The sequence below is a fragment of the Rhinopithecus roxellana genome, chromosome 17, assembly GCF_007565055.1.
Source record: "Rhinopithecus roxellana isolate Shanxi Qingling chromosome 17, ASM756505v1, whole genome shotgun sequence".
Classification (NCBI taxonomy): domain Eukaryota; kingdom Metazoa; phylum Chordata; class Mammalia; order Primates; family Cercopithecidae; genus Rhinopithecus; species Rhinopithecus roxellana.
In genome coordinates this window covers 87,127,159-87,145,232 of record NC_044565.1, presented here as the reverse complement: position 1 = coordinate 87,145,232, position 18,074 = coordinate 87,127,159, and the positions used below count along the sequence as shown (strand labels likewise).

General features: G+C 36.1%; 1 protein-coding gene across 1 annotated transcript in view; it reads right to left on the bottom strand.

Moving 5' to 3' along the window:
- LOC104660219 (girdin-like) overlaps nt 1-18,074 on the bottom strand; it is a 131,602-nt gene that overhangs the window by 20,414 nt on the left and 93,114 nt on the right. The window contains 8 exon segments of the mRNA XM_030921233.1: nt 706-920; nt 1,059-1,151; nt 4,383-4,528; nt 8,473-8,659; nt 9,756-9,899; nt 10,115-10,392; nt 11,407-11,568; nt 15,046-15,210. Coding sequence (XP_030777093.1) covers nt 706-920; nt 1,059-1,151; nt 4,383-4,528; nt 8,473-8,659; nt 9,756-9,899; nt 10,115-10,392; nt 11,407-11,568; nt 15,046-15,210 — 1,390 coding nt within the window.

Here is an 18,074-nt window from a genome sequence, read left to right as displayed (position 1 = left end):
TTAGTAGAGACGGGGTTTCTCCATGTTGGTCAGGCTGGTCTCGAACTCCCGACCTCAGGTGATCCACTCATCTTAGCCCCCCAAAGTGCTGGGATTACAGGTGTGAGCCACCGTGCCCGCCAGCACCTCTCTATTTTAGTAGATCCCTTACCAAGAAATCCTTCAATAATTTTCTTAACCTTCTGTAATTTCTAAATCATTGAATAACACCCCTTCAAATTCATACCTATTTTTCTTTGCTTCCCCAAATGTAACTGTGCTCCAATGTGACACCATCAAAGTATATGAGCAGAAACTTCATTATAAAATGCCTTATTATTCTGATTAAGTTATACATAATTATGAAAATGACATCTCATATTTCTCACTTGCTCCTTGCAACTGTTCTGTGAAGTATGAAGCAAAGGTAAAAGGCTTGCCCATATTAACAGAAATAGCAAGTGGCAGAGGTATTCCAGCTCTTATTTCAACTTTCTTTCTGCAATATTTTACCCCTCTGGCCAAATGATAGTATATCTGTGTATGATTTACCTCAGAAAATTGTGTGGCTGTACAATAATGCAGTACACAATTAATTTTATGATATGAAATTAAAAATAAATGCCACTCATCAGACTATTCCCCCAAAGGACTGCTGAAGTTTTAAAAAGTCTTTAGAAAGGATTCTAAAAGTCAATACTATGTTTAAAGAGTTTAAGCACTCACTGCTGCTTTTCTTGGTCCCCAAGGTCTGGCCATCTTCTAAAGAGTTTGAACCTACTGAAGAACTATCTTGACTGTCTTGATGAGGGAGCTGAAGAAATCCTTCACTGGAGTCTGAGCGGGTAGGTGTTAATGTTAGAGATTTCTGGCGTTCCCGATTAATATCTTTCTTAGACTTTATCAATTTTCTCATTTTTAGAGTAATCCAGATGCCTCTCCTAACAGAATTTTAAAAATTGTTATCAGTTTAAAATTCAACATACAAATCCTTCACAAAATTAGAAGTCATCACAATATTAGAAATAACGTACGGTTTTTTTTCAAAACAAGAATTCATAAAATTTGGTTAATAGTACCTTCTAGGAGGAGATGGGTCATAAAATTTGTATTGATCCATAATTTTCTCTTCTAATTTCTCCTTCTGACGTCTTAATTCATTTAACTTATCACTATAAAAATAAAAATTACCTTTTAGGACAGGCATCATATTTTGTAAAGCTACGAATATTAAATTATTTTGTGACTGTGATCTAACTTCTCCCCAAAACTAAAAAATACAGATACCATGGTCGGCAACTAAGATTTTATCAGGTAGTTAACAATGGGAATTTTTCCATGTTTCTCCTTTTTTAAAAATTTACAACTTTTTTTTTCCTTTTTGGAAGAAAGGTGATCTATTACAATTTATATTAGCAAAAAATAAAAATATTTGGATAGTTTGCTTATAATTATAGATATAACGACTAATCCTGCAAACACATGTTCATGCAAATAGATTTTTTTCTTTTTGGCAGAATTACTTAGGCTTGATGTACTTGTAGAGAATCATTTCCTGACTCCAGCAATGCATGAGTCATCACATCCTAAGTCTCATTTTTATATTCTCGTAGATGTATTTACTGCATAAACATCAAAGATCACCAAAGTAATGTCTCTAAGAAAACCCCACAATGCCAAAGAATACTATTTACTTAAGAAACATTTGTGATCATTTACAGTGAGGAAGGCATGAGGTATATATGAAGATGAATAATAAATAGCTTTGTTTATAATATAGGAGAAAGAAGATATAACCATAAATATAACATATAATATCGTGTGTATGCATACATACACACACACACACCACACACACACACATATATATATATATATAAAATGACTATATAATCCAAGGAAGTAGCAGTACCAAAATAAAACACTGTGCAAGTACAACAGGAAGGTAAATATATCCATCTTAGATCACGAAATAAATCCCCATGAAGAAAAAGGCCATTATTAGATAGGCTGAAAAGGAAAGATAAGAATGCTAAATTATATGTTGGTGCAGTGTAGGAAGTTAAAAAAATGCTAAGTTATGTTTAGCTTGAACGTTATAGGCTGAGAGAAGTAGTAGGGAGTTTTGGTTTTAGATTCTGCTCAGTAGGAAATCAGAAGTATTGCAAGTTTCATTACAAAGTGGTAAGAAATCTTTGTTTAAAGTACTTTAACCCAATGATGGAATAGGATATATCAGACAGATTGGAGATAAGGCAGGGCGCAGTGGCTCAGGCCTATAATTCCAGTGCTTTGGGAGGTGGAGGCAGGTGGATCACTTGAGCTCAGGAATTTGAGACCAGCCTGGCCAATGTGGCAAAACCCTGTTTTTACAAAAAATACAAAAATTAGCAGTGTGTGGCAGCATTTGCCTATAGTCTCAGCTACTCGAGAGGCTGAGGCAGGAGAATCGCCTGAACTCAGGAGGGGGAGTTTGCAGTGAGCTGAGATTGTGCTACTGCCCTCCACCTGGCTGACAAAGCAAGACTGGAAAAAAAAAAAAAAAAAAAGTTGGAGTAAAAACATTCAGGAGAAATGGGGTAGTCTATTTGAGAGGGAAGGCTGAATTACAGTGTGGGAGACTAGGAGAACTGACTCGAGATTCTGTAGAAGATGCCCTGTGAACAGATGTTGCCAACAGTTATACCACGGCACAAACAGCACACAGCCTACATTTATCATTCACAAACTGCTTGGATCTGAGGCCCGCAGAAGAGTTGACGTTTGAAAAGTTGTAAACGAGGCCGTAGTTCCCAGTTGGTTTTTCCTTTTACTTGTTGAAATATCATTAAGAACCTCCAAAATCTCAGTACTACCTGTCCACTGCCATCCTGCTAGGGCCATATGACAGAGGCATTTAGCTAGAAATGTCTGACATGTAAGATGGATATTTGTAATTTAAATTCAGTAAGTCATAATAGATAATAATTTTTGGAAGTCAACTATTTGGACACAAGCACTTTCACCTGGAAATGTATTAGTCACCAATGGTCAGAATAGTTAAGACAACAAAGCTTTGGATAATGGCTCTGCTTAAGGGACAGGAGACTCAAAATGTCAAAAGTTTTATATATACTCAAAGCTTCTTAACCTAAACCAAGGCTTCTTTTGAAAGCAAGTAAAGGAATATATACCCTAGAAAGGACTGAAAGGACTAAAGGTGGAGCCCAAGGTGTCCAGCCACAAATGTGAAATTTCTTTGAGGTTTTACATTTACTTTGAAAGTTTACACAATTTCTGCCTTTGTTCCATGATACACCTGTGTATTAATAAAGAAATAATGTTCCCTGACTGAAATTTTTTAGTAAGACTGGTGCTTCAGAAAAATGTATGATGTATCCTGGTTTCACATGTACCCTGGCTATTTATGTACATCAAGTCTGAAAGGCACAGACATACTACTTCATGCACTCCTTGAATAATCTGGAAAGTAAGTGTCATCTCTATTTTAGAGAAGAAGAAACTAATGATCAGAGAAATGAAGTAACTTGTCTATGGTCACATAGCTAGTGAGTGGATGAATTGGGACATGAATTAGAAGCTGTCTGATTTCAACATCTGTGCTATTTCTATTATACTGTGGTGCTTCTCATTTGTGGGGCAAAGAGATCTATTGAGTAAAGATGAATCATCCTGTAGTAATACAAAGACTACCCACTGGGCCGCACAGGCCCAAATCTGAAGTTAACAGATTGTTTAACTCTCTGGAGACACAATTTACCAATAATTAAGCCTTGCCAATTCTCTTTCACACGTCTTGCAGCTTGATCTCAACTCCTTTGTATGGCATAGAACAACCTTTGTAAACTGGGTCCTGACTGTTTAGCCACTTCTCTATTGCACTACTCCTTTCCTCAATTTTGCTCCAGAAAGAACAATTAATTTTTAGGTCCTATACCACACCACAACATACTGACATCACACCTCCATGACTTTGTATTGCAGCTCTCCTGGGCTGGTATGCCTCCTCAAGCAAATTCCTATTGAACCCATAAGTCTCTGCTCAAGTCTCATCTTTGGAAAGTTCACCTTGCCTCTCCCAGACTAAGATACTCCTGCCCCTATATGTGCTATGTTTCTATGGCCTCCTACATATACTTCCATTATAGAATTACTGTATTTAAATGTTTATTTGTATTTCTCACTTTATATTACTAATTTCTTAAGAGCAAGATTCATGTGTTTTCATGTTAGTATTTCTGATTATTAGGAGAGTGCCTGGAATATAAGCACTCAAAAATATTTGTTGAAATAATAATGTTGAAAATCAATAAAAATTAGCATGAATTTTCTCTGCCACTGGGTATGGCAATGATAAAATCATGAATAACATATTTCAGAGTGCAAAATTATTTGGTACCTACATGTACTGTCTTTGTTCAACATGAAAAAGATCCTTGCTTTCCATATTCTGCTCCAAAAGTGTTCTGTTCTGTAGCATTAATGTCTGAATTTGATCTAGTAGATGTCGATTTTCTTCTTCTAAATTTCCTTTAAGTTGGCTTAGCAACTGTTTAAACACAAACATTTTTTTAAAAAAACATTTACATTTAACATAAATCAACTGAAAAATATGAAGTACTACACAAAGATTTAAGTGTTCCACTGTTTGAACAATTAGATGATTGTACTTTTATCAGAGCATGATTATTTTAGTGACAATGACACCTACAGCACTGGGTTACATGATATATATGTGTGTGTTTATGTATATATATACACATACATACGTACATATGTGTATATATACACACACACACATAATATATATTCTTAATTCTCACAAACACTGGGTCTAATATATAATAAATTATCTAACTCCCCAAACACTGCTTTCTGTCTTTAAAATGGTTTAACTTACAGTCCAAAAGCTAGATTTAAATATCTAATATTTTATTTCTATGAAATGTTAGACAAGTTAGTTCTCAGATCTATGAAATGAGGATAGCTCCCACGCAACAAGACTGTTGCAAGGATTAATTAATATATGTAAAGTATCTAGTAGCATGTGTATAGCACACACTAAGTACTTAGTATGTCTCATAATTTCCTCATCTACTGTTTTCTTTCTTGTGAGACAGAGTTTCACTCTTGTTGCCCGGGCTGGAGTGCAATAGCCCTATCTTGGCTCACTGCAACCTCCGCCTCCCGGTTTCAAGCTATTCTGTCTCACCTTCCCAAGTACCTGGGATTACAGGTATGTACCACAATGCCCAGCTAGTTTTGTATTTTTAGTAAAGATGGGGTTTCTCCATGTTGGTCAGGCTGGTCTCAAACTCCCAACCTCAGGTGATCCACCCACCTCAGCCTCCCAAAGTGCTGGGATTACAGGCGTGAGCCACCGTGCCCGGCATCCATCCACTGTTTTCAAGAAACCTTAAAAGTCTGTGTGTAGTTTTTGTGGCTTGATCAAGGGAAATCAGGTAATTTAGTCAACAGTTGGTATTAACAGCTGGCATTACTAGTAGTTGGGCTGCCAGCAGCATTGGGCCTTTTGTACGCAATTAGTAGAAACTGGAAATATGCCTTAGCTAGGCCAGAGGTTCAAACAGAAGTTCAGAAGGCCCAAAGTAGTGATTCTAAAAGTTTGGCATCCCTTGTAGAGTAGATTTCTGGGCCCGAGCATTCAAATTTGGCAGGTCTCGACCAGAGCCCAGAGATCTGTATTAAAAAAGCAAAAGCAAATAACACATACCTGCCCTGCCTACACCACCCACCCCACCTCCCCCCCGAAAAAAAAATTTTGAAAAATTTCAAAAGGTAGAGAGAAAATCAGAGAGAATGATACTATAATCATAAACAACCATCTAGATCTGTAACTGTGAATATCATACTATATTTATCTGTATGTTGTTAAATTGAAACATAACATACATGGTAGATTTATTTGAATGAATTTATTTTCTTCCCTGTACCTATGCCCTCTTGCAATGTGACTTCTCACTTTTCCCATAAAGAAGTGGAATCTATTTCCCTTCTTCTTGAATTTGGAATGCTTTTGCCAAGAGAAAGTGGTGGAAGTGATGGTGTAACAGTTCCAAGCCTAGGCCTCAAGTTGCCTGTGGACTTCCACTCAGACTCTCAGAGCCCCGCTGGAGGATGGAGAGACCATGGAACAGAGAAGGGTTATCCCGATGAGGCCACCATAGACCAGCCAGCCCTCAGCATACATGCCAGCTAATTACAGATGCAGGAGCAAACCCCTGGCAGTGAGTAGATTAGTATAGATGCTCAGCAAACTCAGACTCATTAGGCAAAAAGAAGTGTTTACTGTCCATTACTACTAAGGATCCTAAAAGAAAATTATTTATAGTTTTTTCCAGATAAAGAGCATGGCCTCTCAGTTGCACGTCTCCCCTTGTTTGATTATCAACCCGGTGTTCCTTACTTTGTTTTTTTTTGTTTTTTCTTTCTCATTTTTGTGATTTATTTCTTTGCCTTGCGACCCTGCGTCTTATAGATGATTTTCGAGTTTCCTAGTCGAGATACCTTTTTTTTTTTTTTTCTTCTATAGCTTTTTCTATTCTTGTATGTTATGCACTTGTTCTCCAAGATTTATGCTTATTCTTTTCTGGTTCTTTGTCTTGCTTTTGCCGTTTTATTTATTTCATCGTTAGGCTCCGTGATCTGAGTATGTGGAGTACTTCTGTTTTTCTGATCTAATCTCGTTTTCGATTCACTTTTTTTTGGGTCTTCCATTTGGCCTTTCCTTGTACTTTTTATTCTTTTTCCTTTCTTTTCTCCACTCGTTTGCGCCCTGTTTCCATAAGAGCTTCGTTCACCCAAATGTGGCGGGTAAAGGTAGCGGGAGGCAACTTCTGACCTTTGATTTTTCTTTTGTTTTCATGTGATGGTCTTCTCCATTGTTAAAGAGCATTATCGGTGTCAATAGACAACAGATAAAGCATATATAAAGAAAATAGAACAATTATTTTGTTGTTGTTAGATGGAATTTCGCTCTTTTGGCCAGGCTAGAGGGAAGTGGCGCGATCTCAGCTCACTGCAACCTCTGTCCCCCAAGTTCAAGCGATTCTCCTGCCTCAGCCTCCCTAGTAGCTGGGATTACAGGCATGTGCCACCACACCCGGCTACGTTTTGTATTTTTAGTAGAGATGGGTTTTCACCATGTTGGCCAGGTTGGTCTCGAACTCCTGACCTCAGGTGATCCACCCGCCTCGGCCTGCCAAAGTGCTGGGATTACAGGCGTGAGCCACTGTGGCTGGCCCAAGAACAAATTTTAAGTGTATATAGAGCTCAATGAATTATCACAAAGTGAACACTACATTAAACCAGCACCTGGACCAAGAAACAGAACATTAATTGTATTCCAGAAACACCTGTGCTATCTTCCAACCACTATCCCTTCCCACCAAGGTTAACTACTACCTCAACCTTTTATACTATAGATTAGTTTTTTCCACCTCCACTAAATCATGTCATTATATGACTTAGCCCTCAGCCAATAATTAACATTTGACCCAAGTTGTGAGAATTAGCCAGGGATGCATAGATAGCTAGGGCCCTCTCTGGTCTCTCTCGAACAGTTTTCTGGACCACCAGTGACATGTGGGATCTTATGAAGACCCACTGAGGCTGACTCATTTCTTGAAAATCCTTTAATTTTTGACTAGTTCACTGGTCTGTTACTTGCCCCAACCAATATTTCAACCTCAAGCTATCTAAGAGTTGACCTTTGACAACTCTCCCAGGCATGGGGCTTTGCTATGCTCTGTTCCAAATCAAGTCAGTTTCCTCCAGTAGAAAGACTGCTGGTTTTCATAGCCTGTCTATGCTCTGTCAAAACTACCAGGTATAGGAACCAGGAAAGGAGAAGAGGAATGGGAGAAGCCCCAAGATAAAATGCCTCAGGCAATCACAGTTCCTTCCCAGGGCTGAATAGTTTTGCTTTAATAAATGCTTCTCAATTTGTTATATGCCCTTGTTGTGTTCTACAGTCCCAACATTGTTGTTTTTAATAGTTATGTCCAATTGTATTGTTTCTTAAGGAGTTGATTTGCTGCATTCCTCACTCTACCATTCTAGAGGTATACCATCCTAACTACAATTTATTTAGACTTTCATAAATCATAGGTAAAATGAACTACTTTCTGAGCTTTGTTGGGTAATAATTAGTTGTATGTTGTTTCTAACTAATTTTTCTATTGGTTTATAATTTCACGCCAGGTGTGAACATTTTTTCATTAAATGAATAATTTTACAATTTTCAAAGACTCTGGACATAAGTTTAAGCTAATACTTTTTAAAAGATTGTAATTAATGATATGGGAAGTTGTTCTGAATCACGTGTAGGTTTCAATGATCCTTGACCAAATTCTTTTAGATATACACCACTAAATATATACTAGTATTGTCATTGTAATATAGTCATTTATTTCTTAGGCATGTCTTGGTGCCTAAATGAAGGAAACAGCGATTAAACTTATTAAAGCTCACCTCACACTGGTTATTCAGTTTGGTTGATGTAATATCCAGTTGTTGGTATTGTTCCTTTAGCTTTGAAAATTCAGCTTCTAATCTTGTTTGTTCCAGTTTGGAATTATTCAGAAGACTTTTCAAATTTTTATGATCAGTTTGTAAAACTTCAGTCTCTTTTAAAAGTTGACTATAGGTACGATTCAACCTATAATTAGAAATCACAGAAATATAATTAGATTATCTTAATAGCTTTTGGTATAATTTATACAATATGAAATGATATAAATAACATTAAGACATACTTAGAATAAAAGACTGTTTTACAAGTTACTAAACTTATCAAAAATCAGTTTCTATTCTGTAAAAACTAGATTTTTAAAAATTCTGAGTACCTTTCCCTTGAAAATAATTTTTAATTTCCCTTTCCCATCCGCCCATCTCCACACTGGGAAAAGAATGTTTTAGTCTTTAAATATGTTGAAGTGTAGGTACTGAAAATTTCAAGTATTAGTAAGAAAGTACTGGCTGGTTATGGATGGTCCATATCTGTAATCCCAGCATTTTGGGAGGTCTAGCAGAAGGATCACCTGAGGCCAGGAGTTTGAGAGCAGCCTTGGGGATCACAGGAGACCCTATTTCTACAAAAACTAAAAATTAAAACAAAATTTAAAAAATTAGCCAGGCATGTTGGTGTGTGCTAGCAGTCCCAGCTACCTGAGGGGCTGAGGTGGGAGGATTGCTTAAGCATAGGAGTTTGAGGTTGCAGTAAGCTATGATCGAGCTACTGAACTTCCGCTTGGGCAACAGAGCAAGATCCTATCTCTCTCTCTCTCTCTTTTTTTTTTTCTTTAGGAGATGGGAGTCTTACTCTGTCATCCAGGCTGGAGTGCAGTGACACGATCTCGACTCACTGCAACCTCCACCTCTCAGGTTCAAGCAATTCTCCTGTTTCACCCACCCAAGTAGCTCGGACTACAGGTGCACGCCACCACACCTGGCTAATTTTTGCATTTTTAGTAGAGACGGGGTTTCACCATGTTGGTCAGGCTGGTCTCGAACTCCTGACCTCAGGTGATCTACCTGCCTCGGCCTCCCAAAGTGCTGGGATTACAGGTGTGAGCCACGCACCCTGCCTATTTTATTTTGTAAAATTCTAAATTCAAACTATGCTTGGTACTACAAAGGGGCAGTATGTATTTTGGATGTAAGAAATAATACATAATAAAAAATATATATACACACATATATATGTATATACTTTCTACATAAAATGTTTGTTATATATAATATGTATTTATTACCTATCATTTTCACCACAAAGTTTCTTGTATTCTGCAGCTACCGTTTCATGGTTTTTATTTTCAAGCAGCATTTTTTCCTGTTCTACTTTGAGCATTTTTTCCAAATCTTCCAATTGTCCTTTCTGTTTTAATAACTGATTGTAACTGGGGGAAAAAAGGCATTTGGTTTATAATAATTACAAAAAAGAAATTTTAGAAATGAAGGAAATGAGTAATTAATATCATTTAAAACACATGTAAATTTATATAAATTTCCTAAGTAAACTAACATTAGATGTGTTTAACATATAAAATTTATTATACTACTTGAAGAAAATTCATTTTAAATTCACAGTACAACAAAATATCAAACAAATTACCGGTCTTCAAGGTCTCTATGTTCCACCTCAAGATTTTTGTGGGCAGACTTCAGAGTTCCATGTTTAGAGATAAGAGATTCATACTCTGAAGCCTGACGTTCATGAAGAAGTTCCAGCTTTTCATGATCTTTGATCAGAGAATCATAGAGAGATTTTAGGTCTTCTCGCTCTTTGATTACAGATTCATTTTCATTTTCTAAGGAAGACTGCTGGATTAGGAGTTGTGCATTCTGGTTCATAAGTGAGGTACTTTGGGAATTAAGGGTGGAATTTTCAACCTATAAGAATACGTATTGTTATCAGACATAAGAAAAATAGTTCACGTTCTTTTTTCAAAATACAAGATTACAATGTTAAAGAAAGCTCTAAATGAATCACAGCAGATAAATTTACATTATACTGGGAAGATTTTGATTTTAGCTTCCCAAAGAATAAGGCTACCATTTAATTTTGATTTTTGGAAATATTATAATACACACATACATATGTATATGTGTGCGTGTGTATATTAGACATATATATGTATTTTATGTTTTGGGTTGAATTTATTTTAAATGAAGGTGATTAGCAACCATTTTATTATATTACAAATGAAAATGTATAGAATTTGAAGTGCTAGTTTATCATTTCTCCAATTTGGTGATAGAAGTTGATAGAAGTGAAAAATTACTTGTGGAAATTTTTCAAGAGTCCAAATTAAATAAATATTTTCTTTATCAAACACAGTGTTGATGCTGATCAAAAAAAAAAGTCACAGAAAGAAGAATTCTTAGATTCAGGGAGGGAACTTGTTTCTATTCTTTAAGAGGTTTCAGAGTTGAACTTTTCCCCACCTGAATATTCTGTTTGGAAAGACACTGGCGGTATTAAGTGAAAGATAGATCCTTTGAACTTAGGACAGGTCTAAAGACAAAATTCTCATGTTGTCCTGCTTTCCAGTAACTAAACTGATAAAAAAAGCTATACAAATGAAATAAGGAATAGTATGCTGCAACCATACTCTCAAACAAGGGTTTCTACCTAATTTATTACAATCAACTTAATGAAATGGTAGAAAGACCACAAATATAATTTATCTTTATTTAGATGTATTGACTGAATTTATTAATATTTAAAGCCTTTGACATTTTAAAAATTGATGTGTGAAAGTTTGGCATGGCACTAAATAAAAACATTTTCATTTATCTTTAAGTTCATTCGCTAAGAAACAATGTTTCCATGTTTACCCTCCCTTATTTTAATAGCATAATTCAAGAGTTTGGTTGCATATTCCCAAAATATTATATTACAACCTGAAGCTTGGCATTCTGCGTTTGAAGAGTGGTATTCTGTTCCTGCAATGACACTATCTGCCTCTGAAGTGCAAGAATCTGAGCCTGCAAATTACTGTTTTGTGTCTCAAGTTGCTTCAGTTGAGTTTTCAACGCTTGCTTCTCTGCTTGCAGTGTAGCATTCTTAAAAAACAAAAACCGAAACCAAACATATTAACAATAATAGCAATACTAAACATATTTCTATAATGTACTGAATTTTATACTATGAGTATTATTATTAGCATTACAATCCATAAAACCCCAACAATCTTAAAAGAGAAAAAAAAAAACATTTTCCCCATCCCAAATTGTAAACAGACATTCATCAGAAAGAAGGCAATAATACTAAAACCTTAATATTGCGCCTGTGTCTTGTCTGCACTATAATATCCTAAGAATAAAATATCCTATTCTAAATATATTTATTAACACAAAAACTAGAAAGGAATTGTCAGTTGTATGGTTTTAATACTGCTTGAAGGTTCCCAGAATGACCAGAATAAATGGGGCTGTGTCCAACCATGGAGGTCTATCTTTTCTAATTTATCCAAAGGCAAATATATACCTAAGTGAGTGGTGGTCCCAGAGATAGTGCAAAACTAAGTAATTTCCAGACACAAATATTTCAAAGGGAAGCAGGTTTACAGGAACAATCTTAACCATCTGTTTAAAATTTGCAGTCCACAACAGACCTAACGCAGATATTTTCTTATTTTTCTCACAATATAAAATGCTAATTAAAACTCTACTTCAACTCTAAGACTCCTGGAGCATTTCCAAACAAAACATAAAATTTTCAGTTTTTCCAGTACATAAGGCCATATTTCAATTTTATAACAAATGAACTACTATGCGAATCAATGATTATTATTTTTAATACTTGTCATTAATCTTTTCAGGATTATTTCTAAATTAAATTTCATAAAAAATCAGCAACAGCAAAGTACAAAGAACCTTCCAGAAAACAGAAATAAAACTTTAATGTACAAAAGGTCATAATTGGTCTACGCTGCAGTATGCATAAAAAGTTAACAACTGAATCACAACAGATCACTCTTAACATATCTATATGTAAATACAACATTCACTTTATTGGCTTTATGTTATATACACTGCATGTCACTGTGTAAAAGGCAGGTCAGGATTTGACCCACATATTATACTATAAAATTGAAGCTGAGGAAACAAAATGCTTTAAGATGGGTTATGATTTGGTATTTCTCTTTTGTTCATTTGTTCAAATAAAAAGGATGAAAAAATGTATACTAGAAAAAATAAAATGGAATACTGACAGTACTGATGTATTTATATACCATCTCAGCACAAAGAGGTGAACCACTTTTCACATATATATGTGAAATACTATTGTGGTTTAGCACTTTAGAAACTAAATTGTACAAGCTCTACCGATTATTCCAGGTGTCTCTGGGAATTAAAAAATTCCTATAGTCTCTAATGAAGAGAAGAGATAGCTGACAGGGTATCTTAGAGCAGGAAAAAATTTACAATGGAAAACAAAGAAGTTAGCATAATATAATACTGGCAAACACAAAAATTACCAGCCTATTATATGGCTGACCGTCTTTATAACCCCATTATCTAAAATATGAAACGAAGTAATTTTTTTACAATGGAAATTTATAAAGGAAGTCTACAAGAAAAAAAAGATTCACCTTACAGAACTTCATATGCCAGCTCAATTTTCTAAAATGTAATTATGAATCCAAGCAATATAGGTATATATATCACTGATTAAAAATAGGTATTTATAAATGGCCAATAAATACAGGAAAAATGTGTAACGTCTAACTCATAATTTTAAATGTGCACATTAAATATTCTCTCGTATTGCTTTAACGAAAATTTAAGCACTAGGTACTATCCAGTGTTAATATGGAAAGATAGGTATACTCTCTTAGTGGGATTGAAAGTTGATGTGATTTTTAGGCTGGGTGTGCTGATTCACACCTGCAATCCCAGCACTCCGGGAGGCTGAGGAGAGCGGATCACTTGAGGCCAGGAGTTCGAGACCAGTCTGGGCAGCATAGTAAGATGCCACCTCTACAATAAATACAAAAATTCGCTGGGTATGGTGGTGTGCACCTGTGCTCCCAGCTACTTGGGAGGCTGAGGCAAGAGGATCACTTGAGCCTTGGAGGATGAAGCTTCAGTGAGCTATGATCTCGCCACTGCATTCCTGCCTGGGAGATGAGTGAGACCCTGTCTCAGAAGAAAAAAAAAAAAAAGAAAGAAAATTGATGGGATTTTTAAAGACTAATAAAAAATAGCAATTAAACACACACACACACACACACACACACACACACACAATATATCCTTTGGCCTTGCAATTTCACTGTCAGGAATTTAGCATTCTATGAACATGTTTAAAAATAACCTAAATGGGCCAGGCGCAGTGGCTCACACCTGTAATCCCAGCACTTTGGGAGGCCGAGGCAGGTGGATCACGAGGTCAGGAGATCAAGACCATCCTGGCTAACACAGTGAAACCCCATCTCTACTAAAAATACAAAAATTAGCCGGGCGGGCATGGTGGCAGACTGAGGCAGGAGAATGGTGTGAACTCGAAGGCGGAGCTGGCAGTGAGCTCTAGCCTGGGCAACGAAGTGAGACTCCGTTTCAAAAACAAAACAAAACAAAAAACCTAACTGTAGAGAATGTGAGATTTATTTAAGTAAATTATGGTAACATTCACACTATGGAATAATAGGTAGTCATTAAACAAAATGAAATACACATACATCTGCTAAAATTGAGAGATCTCCAAGATAATATTTACAGAAAAAGCAAATAGGAATTTTGTATAGCATGATCCCACAGGTATAAATTTGTAAAAGAAATATACTTCTATATACAGATAAATGACAAAAAAATTTTCTAGGAAGATAAACTGTTCATAGTGATTCTTTTTGAATGAGAAAGCAGAAATCAATGGTGTGGGGATTATGCTTTGGTTTTATTGCTTAGTTTTTAATTAAAGGTACTATTTTTGTGTTAAATTAAAAAAACCACCACCACAACTATTTTACTTGCTATTGTGTAAGTTCCTTAAGTTTATTCATCTTTTGAAGGGTAACTACTTGTTGTTCAGCTTGTTTGCTTGTTGTTTACTGTCAAGTATATACTGAACTAATTCAGCAAATATTTGTTAAGTGTCTACTACATACCAGGCACTATTCTAGATATTAAAGGCATGGTGGTAAAGAAAAGAAAGACAAATTACCTGCTTTCATAAATGAATACGAAATTTAATTTCACTGTGAAAAGTGCTATGAAAAAACTAAAGCAATGGAACAATAGTGAATAGTTCAAGTTGGGGATAACAACTTTACTGGGGGAAGGAGTCAGGGAAGACCTTCTGCAGGACATATGATATGGCACCCAAATGCTGAGGGAAGCCAGTCATATGTTCCAGACAGGAGAAGCAAAAAGAAAGGCCCCTGAGGTAGGAACAAATAGAAAAAGGACTATATGACCAGAATTGTCTTATTAAGTGCCATCAATTGTTTAAATATTAGACAATATATCTAAGATAAATACATCCAATGATCCTCTATTTTAAAAAAAAGATTCCTACTAAAATTAAAAAATACTTACATTTCTTTCTACTTCAATTAATCTGTCTTTAACTTTCAGAAGTTCTCTAGTTGTTTCTTGACTTTCTCGCTCCCATTTGTTGTCTTCACCAGATATTGGAGGAGAGCTCTGTACCATCCTTTCCTCATCTTGTCTCTGTTTGAGAGCTTCATAATTTTTTTTCACCTAAAATTGTATTTAAAATATTTTAATGGGGAGAAAAAAATCACCACAGTTACATTTCTCACAATTAATTTGACTCTGGGCTGATCTGGTGAATATGAGAGGCAATATACTTTTAAATGTGATGAATAATATGTATGATTTGTGCTTTTTAAAATGCAAATCCTTTCCTCCTAGAAATATAAAACGTACTCTGTTTATGTGCCAGAGTAATGTCAAATCCTATTGTTTGTCGTGCAAATGCCCCTGGATAAGAGTGGATATAGATATGTTGCTAATGACTAAAAAACAATTCTTTTTAGAGCTATCTGTAACCAATTTAGAAATTTCACAGAGATGTCTATGTAAAGCACAAAGATTTGACACTTTATTAATTTTAAGGACATATCGTATTCAGGATTTTTTAGTTTTGAGTTGGCTCTCTTAAAGTAGATTATAATCACACTGGAAAATCCTAGAGAAGATATATCCTTGGATTGCGAACAACTCAAATTTGGATTCTCTTCAACTCAGATTTGCTATTATTATACTTATCTTGAATTATTAAACTATCTTGAAGCACTAGTTTATCCTAGGAGATTCTTATAATAAATTTCAAGTTAACCCTAACCTTTGCATTAAGGCAAGAATAGAAATGTTTTATAGTTCAACATTTAATGCGCAACTTAAGAAAGCCTACAACTCAACAATTAATAATGCTACCACTGAGTTAGAAAATAATGAGGTGAGACTAAAAAGATGCCAAGATAGAATGTAATGTCAAGTTTCGCAAGCAATCTAATGGGTACCCTATGATCCTAGTTTCCGGGTTTTGTTTGTTTTGTTTTTACTTTTAACACCCTAATAACAATAGATAAGTGGCATCATTTCCAGTCTCTATTTTACATGAATTTCCCACAAGGTCTTTATTCTAGGCTTAGAAAGGCTATAAACATATGCATTTATTAAGAAGGGGAGCTGAGAATAAAACTCGAGTCCTCTCATTTTATATTATTTTTTTGGGACATAGTCTCACTTTGTCACCCAGGCTGGAGTGCAGTGGTGCGATCTTGGCACTCTGCAACCTCCACCACCCAGGTTCAAACCATTCTCTTGCCTCAGTCTCCCGAGTAGCTGGGATTACAGGCGTGTGCCACCATGCCTGGCTAAGTTTTGTATTTTTAGTAGAGATGAGATTTCACCATGTTGCCCAGGCTGGTCTCGAACTCCTGACCTCAAGCGATCCGCCCACCTTAGCCTCCCAAAGTGCTGGGATTACAGGCGTGAGCCACCGCACCCGGCCGAAGGCTTCTCAGTTTAAAGCCATTGTTCTTTCAAGTAAGTATTAAAAATGATTATGTATCATTAATGAAAATCTTCATATTCAGAGAGGAAATGAATACAGAGTCTAGATAAAAATAAATCACTGTAACAAAGTAATTTAGAGCTAATTAAAATATCGTGAATTGGCCGGGCGCGGTGGCTCAAGCCTGTAATCCCAGCACTTTGGGAGGCCGAGACGGGTGGATCACGAGGTCAGGAGATCGAGACCATCCTGGCTAACATGGTGAAATCCCGTCTCTACTAAAAAAATACAAAAAACTAGCCAGGCGAGGTGGCGGGCGCCTGTAGTCCCAGCTACTCGGGAGCCTGAGGCAGGAGAATGGCATAAACCCGGGAGGTGGAGCTTGCAGTGAGCTGAGATCCAGCCACTGCACTCCAGCCTGGGTGACAGAGCGAGACTCCGTCTCAAAAAAAAAAAAAAAAAAAAAAAAATCGTGAATTATGTTATGAATTCAAATTTCAAATTTTCAACAGTTCCCAAAGATAATGTAATCTTTAAAAATAGAGTTATAATTTGCATGAAGTTGCTAATGTACAGATTTTAAGTGTAATTCGGTAATTTTGAGAATGGCAAACACCTATATAACCCATATATCAACATGACAGAACACTTCCATTACTCTAGAAAGATCACTGCACCAGGCAACCACTGTTTTCATTTCTTTCATAAAAGTTCTGCTTTACTAAAATTTCACACAAATACAATGACAGTGTATATAATCTCTGTGTGTGTGTGTGTGTGTGTGTTTCTGAGTATATTTCTAAGCTTTATCCATGTGTTGAGTACATCAGTAATTTTTTTCTTTTGGTCATTATATCCAGTTTTTTGATGATGATGAAGCTGCTAAAAAATTTCATTTATCTATGTTTTCATTTTCCTTGAGTAAAGAGAAGTAGCATTATCACCTTCTTTTTCTTTTTTTTCTTTCTTTTTTGAGATAGAGTCTCACACTGTTGCCCAGGCTGGAATGCAGTGGTGCAATTTTGGCTCACTGCAACCTCCACCTCCTGGGTTCAAGTGACTCTCATGGCTCAGCCTCCTGAGTAGCTGGGACTACAGGTGTGCACCACCACGCCCAGCTAATTTTTGTATTTTTAGTAGAGACAGTGTTTCGCCATGTTGGCCAGGCTTGTCTTGAACTCCTGGCCTCAAGTGATCTGCCTGCCTCGGCCTCCCAAAGTGCTGGGATTACAGGCATGAGCTACCATGCTGGGCCATGGGCTAGGACTTTTTGAGATACTGCCATACTGCCTGCTAAATTAGTTATAACATCTTATATTTGCATCAGTATGCATGACAGTTCCAGTTGCTCCCAATTTTCACTAATATTTGATCAATATTTCCATATACATTTTAGAATCATCTTGTTAATCTGCCTGTTGGGATTTTAATTGGGATTATGTTGAATCAAGAGATCAATATGGGGAATCTGCCATTTTAACAATATTGAGTCTTCTAATTCCTGAACATGGTTCTTATTTCCATTTACTGAGGTATTCCTTTGGTGTTTACTCTAGTAGAGTTCTTGCACACATTTCCTTAA